The sequence below is a fragment of the Limulus polyphemus genome, unplaced genomic scaffold (genome assembly GCF_000517525.1).
Source record: "Limulus polyphemus unplaced genomic scaffold, Limulus_polyphemus-2.1.2 Scaffold4478, whole genome shotgun sequence".
Taxonomy (NCBI): Eukaryota; Metazoa; Arthropoda; class Merostomata; order Xiphosura; family Limulidae; genus Limulus; species Limulus polyphemus.
Genome location: NW_013670088.1, coordinates 2647 through 19418, shown reverse-complemented (window position 1 = coordinate 19418; position 16772 = coordinate 2647). Strand labels below are relative to the sequence as shown.

The 16772-nt window shown below is 32.3% G+C and overlaps 1 protein-coding gene across 1 annotated transcript in view; it reads right to left on the bottom strand.

The window, feature by feature from the left end:
- Positions 1 to 16502, bottom strand: part of LOC111088806 (tubby-related protein 4-like) — a 20012-nt gene extending 3510 nt beyond the window's left edge. The window contains exons 1-4 of the mRNA XM_022399842.1: positions 16389 to 16502; positions 15902 to 16047; positions 2408 to 2632; positions 1655 to 1880 (exon numbers count right to left, since the gene is read on the bottom strand). Of these exons, the coding sequence (XP_022255550.1) occupies positions 1655 to 1880; positions 2408 to 2632; positions 15902 to 16047; positions 16389 to 16440 (649 nt within the window). The 5' untranslated portion in view covers positions 16441 to 16502. The remainder of the gene's footprint in view (positions 1 to 1654; positions 1881 to 2407; positions 2633 to 15901; positions 16048 to 16388) is intronic.
- Positions 16503 to 16772: the final 270 nt, after the last annotated feature.

Genomic DNA, 16772 nt, shown 5'->3' with positions numbered 1-16772 from the left:
GAAGAAAAATTTGGATATAAGTTTAACATCACAGCAAATGTACAACGTTTCGACAAGGTTTTGTGATCATCAGGTACCTAATATGTGGTACATGATGATGACAAAACCTTGTCGAAACGTTGTACATTTGCTGTTATGTTAAACTTATATCAAAATTTTTCTTCATTACCCATTCAAGCCGTCTCCAACTATTATTAAATGTTATTATTGTTAAATATGTAAGTCTTAAGGTAACTGAAATTACATAATAGTAGCATATTTATAAAAAAAAAATCTAAAACCTGTAAATGATTAAAATCTTCAGTTTTATTTAATTCCTGGGATAAATCATTTTTTGCCACTCTTCACTTTGTTTACTATAAAGAATGAAATTCAGTGTAAATAGCAGGTCTTCTAACAGGCTCCTAGGAAAAGCAGAGTTAATTTACAGCTAGACTTTCAAATAATACAGAAACATTAGTCACTGTACTAGATGAACAATAACCGACTGTTTCTGGATTTGTTTCCATTTGCTGTTCTGTAGGATAATTTTTCTTTATTAGAAATAAACTTCATCTTAGCCAGTTCTTGTGATTATCTCCCTGTGCATGTTTCAAAAGTTGCTGTTTGCCACTATTATCATAAGCTACTGTCTTTTGACAATGGCTGACATCAGCATGAAAGTTCGTGACCTTTACTGTCTGCACTGGTGCTAGAATCAAACAACATGAAACTGAAGCTTATGCAAATGGTAACCATGACAAAAAGTGTAATTTAACAAAAGCTGGAGCATATACTTCAGCTTCAAAGCTCAAAATGTATTGAGTTGATAAAGATATACTTTTCACCTCATCTCTTACAAGAGTGCCTTACACAAAACTTTCAATATTACCTTAAAAAAGCTAGAAGAAAATAATACTCTAAACAGATCCAATTTATTCTTCATCTCTGTTGAATGAGTTCTCTAACAATGAGACACTGACATTTTATATGGGACAATAAACTTTACAACTTGAATAACGTTCTACCAATGATATCACTGTTGTCTCTAGTAATGTGCAAGCTCTAGAAGAATTTGATAAAGTTTTACAAAAAGTATCATCCACATACCTTAATCAGATGAGGTTTTGGTGTTATAGAGCCACTACAAAACAAGATTATTTCAATCCCTCTAAATCAGAATGCCTACATTCAGTTTATAATAAAAATTGAGAACAATGGCAAGCTTCCATCTCTTTAGGTTATTGCAAAGACTGAAACAATCATATTTACAGTGTAATATATATATATATATATAATCAAATTATACTAATAAATGTTTGGAATATAATTCATAGTATGCGTAATGTATGAAGACTTGGAAGTGCCTATTTACTACAAGAAAATGGACTTGTGATTCACATTCATCATAAAAATAAAACCAAAAGCCTTCTATAAAAGAAAACAAGTTTTAAGATGGTGTAAACCTACTTTGTGTCTATTTTTGTATTTTCTTACGGTAAACTAAGTTATTCTAATTTTCATAGAATTCTAATAAGCAAATGTCAAACATTTCGGTGTTCATAGATCAAAACACATGATTGTTTATCCCTACACCTTCACTTATAACTAGAATACAGCCTATGATTAAGAACATATAATAAAAGTTTCACATTAATCTAGTAAGCAATCACACCTGTGCTCTTAGGGTCAAAAATGACAAATTCTGGACGAAGCTTGCTGGTCCTTTTTCCTTTCAGAAGTGGCACTAAACCTCCCAGATATTCAAGAAACAAAGTATAAGTGGCACTACCAGTCAAAATGTCATCATCATGTCTCACCATTGTACAATGGAGACGAATATTGTTAGCTGGAGGCTGCGAAACAAAGTCTCGCAGTCGGTGAGGATCAGGAAGATAACACTATTCATGAAAAAAAAGAACCTAATCTTATTTATTGGGTTTAAAAAATGTATAGTACTTTCCTGATTATATGCAATAGAGAAATACATGTATTGTTCTCTATATCCTTGAAAACTTGAACTAGTACACTTTAAATTTAAGCAGAAATGTGTTTACAATGTAGACAATCACAATTTAGCGCCAACCTCAATTCATCTTAATAAATGTTAAGAGGTGTATATTTGTTCCAGATCATGATGGTTACTCTTATAAAGTAATAACTTGTAGCATCTACTTTACCTAAGTTTAATAAACATTGAGGGTTTACAAAATATACATAAAAATAAATGCAGATTATCCAAATTTACCATATTTGAAGTAAGTATATTTTATAGAAAGTCATCTGCACGTATCAATTTTGTTACATATGTTCAGAAACTGCAATCAAAACTGTATGTTAAAAGATTACACAAAACTTCAATAATATCTAAAATAAGTATGAAACTGTCAATAACTTAGAAACTACTTTAAGTTTTAATAATCTTTACCTTTATTGTTTGACTAAACAAGTGTGACACTAGCACTTTCAGACGTCGAGGTAGTGGAAGTTTCTGCATCTGACTCTCCTCTGTTAGAGAATTCTGGACAGTAAGGCAGGAGAGAAGTTGGAGAGAGGCTATTCTTTGAGTTACCCAACCTATATGTATCATATGTCCAGTGGCAATGAATATTCTTTTGTCATTATGGCCCCAGGTTACTGCTGAGACAGGACTCTATGATTGAGAGAAACAAAAATTAATTCAAATATTTATTATTTCATAAATAACAAACAATTTATACAGAAAAATTTTTTTTTCTTAAATGAAACAAAAACTGAGTTCTTATTAAATAAATAAAAATAGAGGAAAATATGACTTATAGAAAGAGATGTCCATAAATTCTAAAGTATATGTGCTGGTATCTGTCAGGAAGTTCATTAAATTTTGAAGATGTTTCTATTGCCATTTGAGGAAAATGTTTGCTAAATTCTTTGACAAATTGTTACCAATTACAAAGCTTGAATTACTCAAGCTAATATTTGTTAATCAAATCTAAATTCAAATGTGTTTTTTGAACAATTAATTAATAATGAGATGGATATTACAAATGACTTTAATGACATATAATAGATCTGAGCAATCAATCGAATTTGCTAACCAGCCGTCAGGCTCGTTAATCAATTACATTCAACTAATCATATATTCTGACATGATATTAATTTTAATACTTTCAGTTTGTTTTGTTTTTTTTGAGTAATTCAAACTACCCTTCATTTGATATGATCAACATTTTCTGGCAGTCACCATTTGTGCATTTTAGCCAAAAACTTTAGAATAAATTTTTAAAGATAATTTGAATATTTCTCTTACTTTCCAAATCACTAACCTCACAACAATCCTATGGTCATCATTTTGTTTTCAAAATATGCAATAATCCCTTATCCATTTTTTGAAAACCAAATAATAAAAACATGTTTTACTATCACTGATAAGAATAACAATGTACTTTATTTAAAACATATCATAATTGCAATTAGAAATAATTATGTAGCCAGTTAGTAAACTTATATATTCATGTTGGTTGAACATGATAAAATTAAAAATATTATTCAATAATTCAGGATTTGAGTCATCAGAATATTTTGCAACTGCCTCCTGAAGCTTCTCTGATTTGATGAATATAAAAACTCTCACATGTTTACAATCACTACAACTCAAAAACTATAGTATATCTGTTAGAAACACTATAATTTTAAACAAAGAACCAAATATCAACAAATATAAAATCAAAGAGGCCATCTTAATTGAACATCACAGCCTTACTCTAAAACCAGCACTTTAGGTGCCAAAATACCTTTATCATGCTGTTAAGCAATTTCTTGGCACATGAATTTGTTTCATACTGCATACATATTTCAGTGTCAAGGTACACTAAACTACTTGTCCCTGATGGTGATAAAACCTTGTCAAAGTGTACATCTGTTATTATGTTAAACTTGCAATACAGTTTTCTTCATTAGCTATTCAAGCTGTCTCTAAGCTTTATAAGCTTATCCAATGTTTTCTTATGGTAAATTTTTTTTAGCTTTCAAACAGATATACTTTAACACACAAGCACTTTCACATACATATGGAAAACACCCAGCTCTGTAACTTGTTTCCAATTATTTTACATTTCCCACTGAATGCCACTGATCAATGCTACAAGAACTCCAACTAAAAACTTTCTCCAGAAACTATAAACCACTTATATATTTTATTCTGACAAGATGACTAAGTCTTGTTCTATCCAATCATATTTAAACTTTCTTTATAACTGTTTCTAACACAGTGTTTCATTAGTATATGCTCAAACCACTTGACATGATATTATAAAGGGATGTACACCAAATGAATGTAAGAAAATGTCAATTTTAAAATATTTTAAAGTTAAAATTATTAAATTACAGTTAGAACTAACATATAAAAAATTGTGGCTCAAAAAATGCAAAAAAAGATCAATTTAGTAAAAGTGATAGTGAAAAAACATGAAAAGCCATAGGAAACCCTGTCTTCATGTATGGTAATTTAGGAGTAAGTTATTTTTACAATTATAAACTGTTGTACACAAAAATTTATCATATATGCAATGCAGTATTAAACCTGCAAATATGATTAATAGCATTCTGTAGGTTTCTCCCTACAAACATCTACAACACTAGTCTCCTAAAAGAACCAAATTTTTGTTGATAAAAATAAACATTATGTGTCGACATTGATTATAAATCAGAAAAATAAGAAATACAACACAGACTAGTGAGATTACTAATTAACACAAATTACATATGCTTAGGTCTTGGGATCGTGCTTAAGATTTTACATTAACAATGTGGTCAGTGAGTAAGTGGCAAAAAGAATGAACACAACTTCAGTCAGGAAATCAAGAATGTGGATACTTTAGGTACATCTCCATTTAACAGCACATGTCACTTCATTTTTAGAAGTAGAGAAGAATAAGATTATCATGGTACATGTATAAAATTAGTCATTATTTTGTATACAACAATATCCTAGTGTGAAGTGAGCCAATGATTGTTTCTCTAAATCAGCAAAATACTGATTCCACACATCTCTTTCCTGATTACATGTTTGTCATTGAACATTAAACCAAAAAATATTGTGTGTGTGCGGTAACGATGTCAGGAACAATTTTATAATTCAATTTTTTTTATTAAACATTATTATATTGCACTGTAATGTATCATTATCAAATAAGAGAATACTTTCATGCATCCTATTAAGTCATAAATTAAGTTATTTTCAGTTTTCTTAGTTTTATTCTTTTAGTACATATGCACTGATTTTTTCCCTTCTTTCCACAAGGCCTAAGGGTTATAGGCTGAATTCTTTGTTTCAAATACTCAGTTGTCCAACCAGACTTCCAATTAACAATACACTGAGGCATTAGTATAGCTGATTTATATGTACCTTGTCAAATTCGCTTTATAAAAACCTTTAACAGTTATTTATAAAATTATTGTTCATGAATGTACAATATACATTAGATATGCATTTTTAACATAAACTACCAAAATTCATATCAACTGGATTAATAATATAAAAGATATACTGAATGTATTCATTTTTATATTTCAAATTAATATGTACATATTGTTGAACTTCTAAAAACTCTTTCAGCTTTAGTGAAAGAAAAATTATTGATTTCAGGTATTGTGACCTGCACAACACCATGTGCATGTTAAAACTTTGTGTTTTAAGCAATATAACAATTACGTTTTAATAGAGTGCATGCTGTAAAAACAAGGTTTCAAATTATATCTTAATAAAATAAAAAGAAAGGAAACATAAATACACTGAGAAACAACATACAATAACTTATTCAGTAAAGCTTATTAACAAAAGTTAGTATGATAATGGCAGAATAAAAACACAACAATCTTTTAACATATTTTAATATCAATTTATTACATAATATATATATATATATATATATGCAACATTAAATATATTGAGCAAAGATATATGGAATTGGCAAAAGTAAAATCAACATATGAAACAAAAGCTTGGAATGTTAACATTTTCCTTACAGGAAAATGTATTTCTGATAGATACTTACCTCTGTGTACACGACAACTATTCTTTGCACATCTGCCTTTGAGATTTTGTGCATGCCACTAGCTTTGAGTAATCTCCTGCCTAAGACATATTTTAATGCCAACTGCACTAGTGTGTGATGTAATCATTCTGCAACAATAACCCTCCACCAATAGAAGGGTGACACATTCTCTGGGTGCAGTAGATTCCCATAAGCATTTCCACTCAAAATTAACTTCATTTTTAGATGAGACAAGAATAATGTGTACTGATAGTGGGAAGGAAGGTTGGGAAGGCATGGAGAAAAATAAGTATCTATCAGAAATACATTTTTAGGTAAGGAAAATGTTAACTTCCAAAACAATATCTTTACCTCTCTGCACACAACAATGCTAGAATCCCACAATGATGTGGTGAAGGGTCCAGTGCTATTGTGTAAACCTAGATGAGCTCCCTTCAGAGAAGGTGACTGGAGTGTGACACCCTATAGTAGGGGATTACTAGCAGGGCAATACTCATGACAAACTGCATCCATCGCATGTTAGGTATAATTTTTACCTGGATGAAAGTATAAAATGAAGAAGGCCAACCCAATGTGTCACAAGGATGGGTGGAAAAGTGCATAACCAACTGAGCATTTGCACAGACCCAGTCAGCTGAATGAGGTGTAGGGTGGCTAGGCCAATTACCAGACCAGACAGTTTGTTATGTGTTGTAACATTTATTCACCATACATTACAAGAATGAGGCTGAAGGTCCATTTCTGTCGTAGGGGAGAATATTTTGCCTCATCTGGTTGGCCAAACCACTGGCAAATTGGCATATTATATAAGAAGGAATGATCTGCACTACAGTGACATGAACACCTCTGCCCTACTTTCCATCATATTGGGCTGCCCACTTTAACTTTCTTTGGAATGAATCCACAGCTGGTAAGGAACTCTCCAAGTTAACTACCCTATCGACTAGGGATTGGTAAGTGGTAAGGGTCTCCCATTCTCCACTCAACAACCAGGGAGAAATAAATTCACATTGAGGAAACACTAGAGAGATATTCAAACTTGATCATACCTAACTTCCAGAAAGGTCTTTTACTGTTGGAAGTTCAAGAGGTTACAGCACAACCTAATTTGAAAAGCCAGCTTGCACGAGTCAGGAAAGTGGGTAGATACTTCCCTGGTGCTAGCTTTTTCCATGCTAGTCCATGAAAGGTATGGTCTGGAATGAACAATGAAATATATATTACCTAGGGTTTCTGTGGAAAACTCCATTTTAACAATGGGCACTTTAGAAACCAGGGTGGATGGGTTTAATGCTTTCCGTTACCTCTGATTCAATGCAGGTTTAGGGAAGTAAGTATACCCTGTGAGATAACATCTGACATTGGGTTGGTTCTGAAAAATGAATCGTATAAGAGTAGAATTTGGTAAGGAAGTAAAAGATGTACTTAGTCATCAAACAGTGAGTAGACTGGAGAATAGTGACCCTGAGATGAAACTGCCAGATTGTTGAAGTAATGAGAGTAAAGATGTTGGTCATAGTCAAAATTATAACCTGGAGAAGCTCATCCTAGGGTTACTAAAAGTGCGAGGCCAGAGAGCAAGTTGAGTGGTGAATGTGATAAGACATGATATAGCCTACAAACACCTTCATCCAGGGAGAAAGATACAAACTGGATAAGTCAATGAATCCATCAAGCAAGTATAAAGGATGAGAGATATATTGCAGAAATGTGAGGGGGACACAAACTGGACACAAAAGATGATCAGAATCAGTACGATAATAAAGGGCAAAGATCAACAGAAAAAATTGGGAGAGAAGAAATGATCTCACTCACGAGCTGCCAAAGTCATAAGAAGAAACAAACAGGCAGGAAACAAGATTGAGGACAATCTGTGAAAACAAGACCGGGATGCATTCAATGAATAAAGGTCAGATCTGTAATGACCACAAGCAAAGAGAAGGAAATAGGTTTGAAACAGAAATGGTATAATTAGCAAGAGCTCCATGGTTCAAACAGGGCCTGTTTAAGTGTGTAGAACCACATTAAGATTCTAGTCTGGCAAAGGAAATGAAACGAGGGAGATAATGAATGAGAAACAATTGGAACAAGATGGAAACACAGGAAAGGAAAAGACAGAACCAGAGCAAAAAAGTCGAAAGGCAGTTGACAAGGTCATCTGATAGACTGCTATGGTAGAAACTGATAATTCATGGTCAAACAATGAGGGGAAAAAGGCAGAAAGGTGGGCAACTTAATGACATTTAAGTAGGAGAAAGTGGTTGACAGAACAACAGCAAAAAAAGCCACTGTCATTAACAAACAGAGAGAGTAGAAAGGTGACACAAATAGAATAAAAGAAAGACTAAATGGTTGAAGAAACCTGACCAATGAGCAAGGGACCACACAAATTACATATATGAAGACAAGGGACAACACTCCCAGGTGAATGAAAGATGTATGAGGTTGTAGCTAAGGATACACATATAGAAAGAGATGAGACAGTCCAGTCTGAAGGCATCCACAGCCAGAGCAGCTGGATGAGGTATAGAGGACGAGAAGAAAAGTTCAGAATTGAGAGAAGTGCCAGTTGCAAAGGTACTGACCCAATGAAAGATATAAGGGTGAAGTGACTGCTCTGTAGGAAGAAGCTTGTCTAGTTGAGAGAAATGATCCACCACCAGGTTCAAAGTCCCCAGGAGATGACATGTGGTCAGACAAACCAGATGTGACTGGGCCCAAAACAAAAAGTCTAATGTGCAGAAGCAAAGGTCCCTTGTGCAAGTCCTACCCTGATAACTGATATGGGAAACAACTGTAGAATTGTGAGAGTGGATCATAACCAAAAAAAAATATATCAAGGTAGGAAATACCCAATGGGCAGCAAGAGTTCCAGAATATTGATGTGGAAAGTACACTCCATGTGAAACCAAATCACTGAGGCCATGGAGTCATCTAGACGTGCACCAACCCAAAACATCAGCAAAGAGATGGAGATATGGACATTTGGATGGCAGTGTAATGTAGACCACAGTGTTGGCATGATCCAGCCACCTAGACAGACCCTAAAAGGTGGCAGCATCATAAGAGAGGACTGAGGATTTTGGGAGATATTACACTGAATGCTCAAAGTCCTTTGAAAAAGCCTCACATGAACTCTGCCTATATGGATAAGCTGTTCAAGAAATGTGGGAGACCCCCAATATAGTTGGAACCTCTTGTGCAGGAAGTGTAGGAAAGGCAAAAGTTAAGGTGACTAAATGCCTTTTGTCTTGCAGGTGAATGGGGGAAGGCTGAGCCCAACTGAGTTGAGAATTGAAAAAGACACCAAGATGGACAAAGTACTGGGTCAGAGTGAGGAAAGACTTCAAAGATTTGACTAGCCAACCAGATGAGCAGCTTCTTGGAGGAGAAGTAATGTGGGCAAGAAAGAGACCTCTTGAGAAGAGGCGAGGTGGAGTCAGTCATCCATGTGATAATGGAAACAAAATCCAGGACTGTGGATGTGATAAGCAAACCCTCACATCACCATGCACAAGATATAAGGAGCTGAATCAATGCTACAGGGTAAAGCTTTAAAGTGATACACCTGATCCTGGTGAATGAATCAAAGAAAAACACCAGGAGGACAAGGCAATTTGAATATGTTGAAAGGCATCCAAGATGCTGACCTTAGTCATTCATAGTCCAGGGGAAAAGAACATATGGAGAGGAAGAAACTTCTCCATCTCAAAATGAGGAACCATTAGATATTGTTTGAGAGAATAAAGGTTGATGACAGGATGCTAGTCCCCAGCTTTTTTGGAGGCAACTAAAAGATGAGAATAAAACTCTGGAAATGGGCAAAGGACCTTTTTGGTTTCTTTCTTAACCAAAAGATCTTTGAAACACAGAAGACACTGAGGATTAGAAGGAGATAGAGAAGGAAGAGACAAGAATTGAAGATAAAAACTGTGCATAAAAACTTGAATAACCTACACATCAGCTGCAAACATGGTCCAGTGGCCTGTAAACAGAAACAGATGTGATCTCATGGACCTTGAGCTGACTATGTAGAAAAAAAGGTAGTCATCAACTTGACATGTGACAGAAACTTGGCAGGAGGGAGAATGGCAAGAAGTTGAGAGACAAGAAATAGGAAAAGAGAGAGAGAGAGAAGTGGAGGGTTCATATTGTCAAAAAATTGGTGTGGATACACAAGGGTGGGAGAGACAAGAAATAAAGGGGAAAAGGGAGGACTGGTTTTGGATAGCCATGGCCCAAGTTTCTGAAGTGTTAGAAACACCCCTAAAGACTTCAGGGCAAAGAAAAGAAACCAGATGGAGGTAAAAATGGGAAATACAAATAGCAGAGAGAAGAGTATCGCATCTCCAAAGGTCCCACATCAGAGGAACTAAGTAAGCGCAAGATGAAACCCTGGCAAAGATACTGATCATGGTGTATAGCTTCAGAGAGGAGATGAAGATAGGCTAGGTAATGAAGGAGATGTGTAAGAAAAAGGTGAAGATGGGACAATTTAGCAATAGACCTATTGGAGACAAGTCATCAGTGTGTAAAAGGAACTTCAGAGATTGAGAATTCAAGAATGGAAAAGGGGAATGGCCATAAGCCATGAAAAGGAAACCTGGAATTGAGGAAGACAAGGTATTTGAATGTGTGGTCAGAGCTGATCCAGAAACAAGTCAGCATGTACAAATATGTATAAATAAAGAAGAAAAACCAAATAATCCTCAGCATGAGAGGTATTTAGTAAGAATGGGAAGAATCAAAACACATAGGTGAAAGAGAAAGTAACAAAGAATAAACCTGAGAAATCAAATCCACAAAAATATTTGGAGAAGAAACATTGGTCTTCACAGGTAAAGAGGAGCCTAGGGCAAACCCAAAAGACAGAAAGGTCCAGTGAAAAACATCATCCTCATGGTCAGGTTCAAAAAAGAGGGGAACACATTCCTGGCATAGGGACAGGGAAATGAGGCAGTGAAGACAGTAACAAACCCACAACACATAGAACAAAGTAGGGTCAGTGTTATCTACAATGGCAGAACCTCATGAGAAGGTAGTACTCACTTTCACTTGAGAATTCCTTGTGATTAACCCTCTTGCTATGGGTAGGTTAAACTGCACGTCATGAACATTTACAGAGTCGCATTCAAAATTTAACTACTTTATTATTAATGTATACGAATAAACTTGACATCAGAACATAGTTAATATATCAATTTTTAATATTATATAGGTTTTAATTTTTTTAATTTTAAAAGGAAATATATAAATAAATCCTCAATCTTCCCTTATATGAGAATCGTGACATTTGTTCTCTAGATTTTGCCCATTCTCTAATTTGTTTACCACTCCTCTCTGAGTGACAGAGTTTAACATAAATTACTCATTATAATATAAATATTACATGGCAAAGCATAACTTTTATAGCCTTCAACCTTCTTTGCTTATAGTGACATATACTAGAAAGTCAAAATTTTCAGATCAAGCAAAGTATTTTTACTCTTAGCATGAAAATCACTCTGCACATGGAGCAGTCAACAATCTGACTCTTATATATTCAAGAACAAGTCTTTAGTAAAGATACTTACATAAAAATCTGATTTTTGTCACATTTCATGAAGATACATGCACTATATTAAAAGTTATAGTATGGAAACTCTGATGGTTACTTCGGAATTAAAAGATTAGTGTAATCCACTGACCTCAAATGGAAAGTTAAAGGAATTCTCCAGATTTTTTTTTGTATTTAGTAATTAAATGAATTAAATGATGTATGTTGAAATAAAAAAAAGTTAACACTGGAATAAAGGCAGCGCAAATCTTACTATAGTGAAAATAGTTTAAGCTTTGAGAAATAAGTCCATTTATAACAGTGCTGAGGAGAATAAGGTTAATTTTGAGTGCAAGTGGTTATGGGAATTACTGCACATGAAGAATTTGTTGCCTCCTATTGGTGGAAGGCTATTGTCATATTATGATTACATCATGCATTAGCTCAAAACATGTTTTAGATGGGAAACAGCTAAAAACTAGTGGCATGTACAAAATCTGAAAGGTAGAAGTGCAAGGAATAGCTATTGTGTGAAGTGGTGAGGATATTATTCCAGAATTTTAAATTCCTAAAATAAAAAGGAAATATTTAGAAAAAGTTATACGTATCAAGCACTAAAACATTATAATAATATTCCAAATAAGACCACTAGTTAATGGAAATTGGCATTGAAGAAATGGATTACTAATATTGATTAACCTGAAAATATATTTGAAGTATACACGTGAATTTAAAACAAAACATTATTAATATTTAAAATATAAATGATTCTACAATAAAAATTGTTAATGTGTCTTAAAATCTTGTATATTCAGTACATATTTATGTATAATTATTAATGTAATTATTTATTACCGCTAGCCTAACTTCCTAAGTCAAACATGATACACAATCAAGTAAATGTTGTGGATTATAAGGTGTATTATAAAAGTTTCTTAACTAATTTTTCAATAATAGTTTATCCCATTCAAAATATTAAATATGATGTTGACTTTTTTTCCTGACATAATTTCGAGTTAGTTCCAATGATACTTAACTTCTCTAAACATTTTCAAAACAAAAGGTATTAAACAGTTTTTTTTTCTAGGGTCAGCCGAATTAATACAAACAAATTTGTTTACTACACCTTATGAAGGCTATATTGCAATCACATTCTATTTAAATATCATTAATCATGGAGAATGTTCTATAATACTATTCTATATAATAAAATAGTACAGTGAAGAAAATAATTGATACTTGCAAATTTTAATACTATATCAAGGTATTGATTTTATTATTGCTTATTGAAAATTAATTGTTATATTTACACTTGTAATTTCTCACATGGTTAAAAGGCTGGCATTACCAAGTGGATAGTGAATACTGCTTTGCAAGTGTTTGCCCCATGATTAGAGATTTGCGGGTTCGAAGCATGGCACTGCCTGTCACAATTTCCAGAAAGTAAGAGGTGTGGTGTTACAAACATAACACATACACAATGTAAAAAAGTAAATTTATAGTTTATTTAATGCTAAAGAAAACAGTTACGTAAATTATAAATTACATTGTAAACAGTAATTTTACACCTTATTCAACATTAAAAAATACAGTTATGCAATTATAAATGAGAAAACACAATGTAGTAAAAAAAACCCAGTAAATTTACACTTTATTGAACATCACAGTAGCCCAAGAGATGGCAGTGGGTGGTATTAGCCAGTTGCCCTCCCTCTGGATGGAATTTAAAATTAGGGACAGTAAAAGATAGCTTTACCATAACTCAAACACAAATATAACACCCATGTAGATGAAAGGTCAAGCATGTGTGGTAGTAACAGAAATCAAACACAAAATCCATAAATCATAAGGCAAACTCGTAATCTCTGAGCAATGTTGCCCCAAAGCTGAACAGACTTGGATTAATCAAAATAATAATAAGAACAAATCATAATGGCAATACTTTGATTACTTGAGTAGTTGGAATAATTGAAATGAATAATAACTGTGAGTTGTGACACAAATTATTAAGTTAAACAAAGCAGAATTAATCAAAAGTAATAATGGGAAATCACAATGGTAATAATTTGATTACTTAGGTATTTGGCTTAACCCTAATGACAAGGGTCTTCCTATAGTTACAGGTCAAAGGCTATATCATTGCATTTGCAGACTCACATTCAACATTTTATTGAATTACTATTTTGGTATAAAATTGTAGATTATAATTCAAATTCTAGTATTATACATTAGTTAATTTCTTAATTTAAAAGTAAATATTTAAAAAAATAATAAATATTGTTTTTTTTATGTGTCATGTGGTATGCTGAATGCAGCATTGGTTCAAATTAGATGTTTGTGATGTCCAAATACAAAGTCTATAGTTTTTTATGAATTAGATATTCAAATTAGCAATACTAATTCTAGCAAAACTAGAATATATGCTAAGAACCTCCTTTCTTTTCTATTTTCTGAGATATTAATATATTTATTGAATCAACCAAGGTGGCCCCATCCACCTCTTTTATTTTTGAAAATACTTGCTTATGTACACCTACTTTGCCCAATGACATGAGTATAATCAATCAAAAGCTCAGAATGTCCCCCCTAGCGGTTTTTCTCAGCCTCTGTGAAGTATTTGCATGGGAAACTCTTTCTTTTCATGCTAGATTCCCAGCAGTAAGATAAGCTATTAGTGAGCTTGAAAAATCATATTTTTTAGACCCAAATACATCTTAGTTACTAAGTTTGATAAATTACAGTGGAATTATGTGGTATTGATATAGTAATTTATGATTTTTTGTTATTTCAAAATGAATATAAAAGATAAAAAAAAATCATCTTGTTTTACATCCTCCGCGTGCGAAATTTGATAAGGCTTAGCAACTTACGGCAAGCAGTAAACAAGTATAAAGTTCATAATTAGAAGAAATAGCTGTTTTCTATACATCTTTATTTACTGTTCTTTGTTTTAAGAAAAGGAATTGAAATTTAAGAACTTATTTGTAAATAGTAACAATGTATATACTCATATGATGTATTATAACCAAAATGTGAATGTATTTTACAAAATACTGGTCCACCAGAACACAGCCAAGACAGGTCACTTTGTAAAGGCCAGTTTTATATTCTTGGATACGGTAACATGAGTGCATGTGAACTACATCATTGCAACTTTTGTATTGTTAGTCAGGCATGGCTGAAATTTCAATAAAATAAAAATAATAAATACATATATAGATGTATAATCTATATAATTAAGAGATTGAATTTATTTAGACTAAGCAGTTGTGTTTTCTTATTATAATTTGTGGTCATTCTAGAACAAAAAAAAGCATAATTTATATCTATTTCCAAATTTTTTATGCCAGTTATGATTCAGTCAAATAGATAAAACCCATACAAAGATACAAAAGTGAAAATAAGAGATAATATATAAAGTTTTTTCTATAAAAAACATTTGATAATCATCTGGAGATTATAAAGATTTCACATGTTAATTTGAAAATTTTCTAAAAATAAAAATGTATTTTTAATCTTAAAATCAAAATTATGTTGCACATTGGATAGTCAACATTCGAAAAGAAAAAATGCATGAGCGTATCATTATTTGAATAATCTTAAAATGTGATACAAAAATCTGATATTTTGTATACAAAAACCTAGTAATGTTTACTGATGATCTGCAAAATTTCTTGAAGATATGCTTACTGTATTATGAAAACTATAACAAGCAGTTTGCCCCCTGAAGATGAAAGGCCCACCTTTCAAAAGTGCTCGGGTTATAGGGTTTTATTCATTTCTATCAAGACTTCTTGAACCTACATGTTTTTCTAGCATCATGCATATAACAAGCACAAAATGGTTACAAGGTTGGTCCCTGGGACCAAGCCTGTAGTGAAAGAGTTAATGAGAAAAAGTAATAATCATAAACAATAAATTTGAATAATTAATTATTTATGTGACATTAGTCAATTTAATCATAATTTTGATTAAATGATTATTTTACATGACACTAATTATTTTAATAGGTACTCATAGGTATTTGATTATATCAATTTATGAAGATGAATATATATCTTTACTGGTGATGGGTATTGGTTTAATAGCACCATGAAGTTTTTATTTTTATTTGATACAAGGACTCTTTAACAAGACTTTACCAAAAAATTATCCTTTCCATCTCCTATTGTTTATATTATAAACTGTAAGAAGAGCAAAACTGGATTGGTACAACAAAGAATAAAATTTTACTACACATCATTTAACTGTCTCACAAACTTCTATGTTAAAAAATAAATACATTATTTTGCAATCTGAGTACCATCTGTTATATTACTTTGAACTTTTATGAATCAAGTATATTTGTCACCTGTGTGTAAGGTATCGTTGTACTGAAACGAAGAGTTCCACAATCAGTGTAGAAATGGACATAATTCTTAAACTGGACGTCAGAATCACTTTTAATTCCAGCTACTGCTAATAAATCCCCATTGTTTGACCATTCTACTAGCATGTCTATGAGAAAAACAAAATAAACTCAAATATGATAAGTTCAGTATGTTGAACCGACTGACAAATCATCATTTACAACTGATATTTTATAAAATAATATAGCTTGTAAAAACTTTTTAACATTAAATTCAGAGTTGTTATTTCTAAATCCTTACTCACTGATGGACAAAAACAAACTTTTGTTGATATCATACAAAACTGAAGGGAATAAAAGTGAGGCAATTTCTGTCCAATTTTCATACTTTTATACTTTAAGGATTTTATGCTACTTAATTATGCTTAAAAAATTATACAATAAACATTTAGTAAGTTATGATCGATTAGTGTCACAAAACAAAACATACCTTTCAAGCCAGTTACTATGACAACAGGGGAAACATCATCATAATTTTTCATAATGTAAATAGTACCATTTTGAAAACAAACAGCTAGGAAAGAAGGCTTGGTTTCTGTGCTAATGGCTGAAAATACACAAATAACTCTTAATTCTAGTATCAACAGATTACATTTTATGTACAGTTAGAAATGTCAACAACTGTTAAATCCTACACCTTTTTCTCTAACTACCGTACAGACAAAGTAAGTAGCCATAATAAATTAGAAAAACTTGGAAAAAGTAAAATGTATATCTACATTAAAATTTATATTTCATCTTATGTAAAAAATTCAGAAATACATCTATTATATATTATATATATTATGCATGTCTCATCCAAATACTTCAGTTT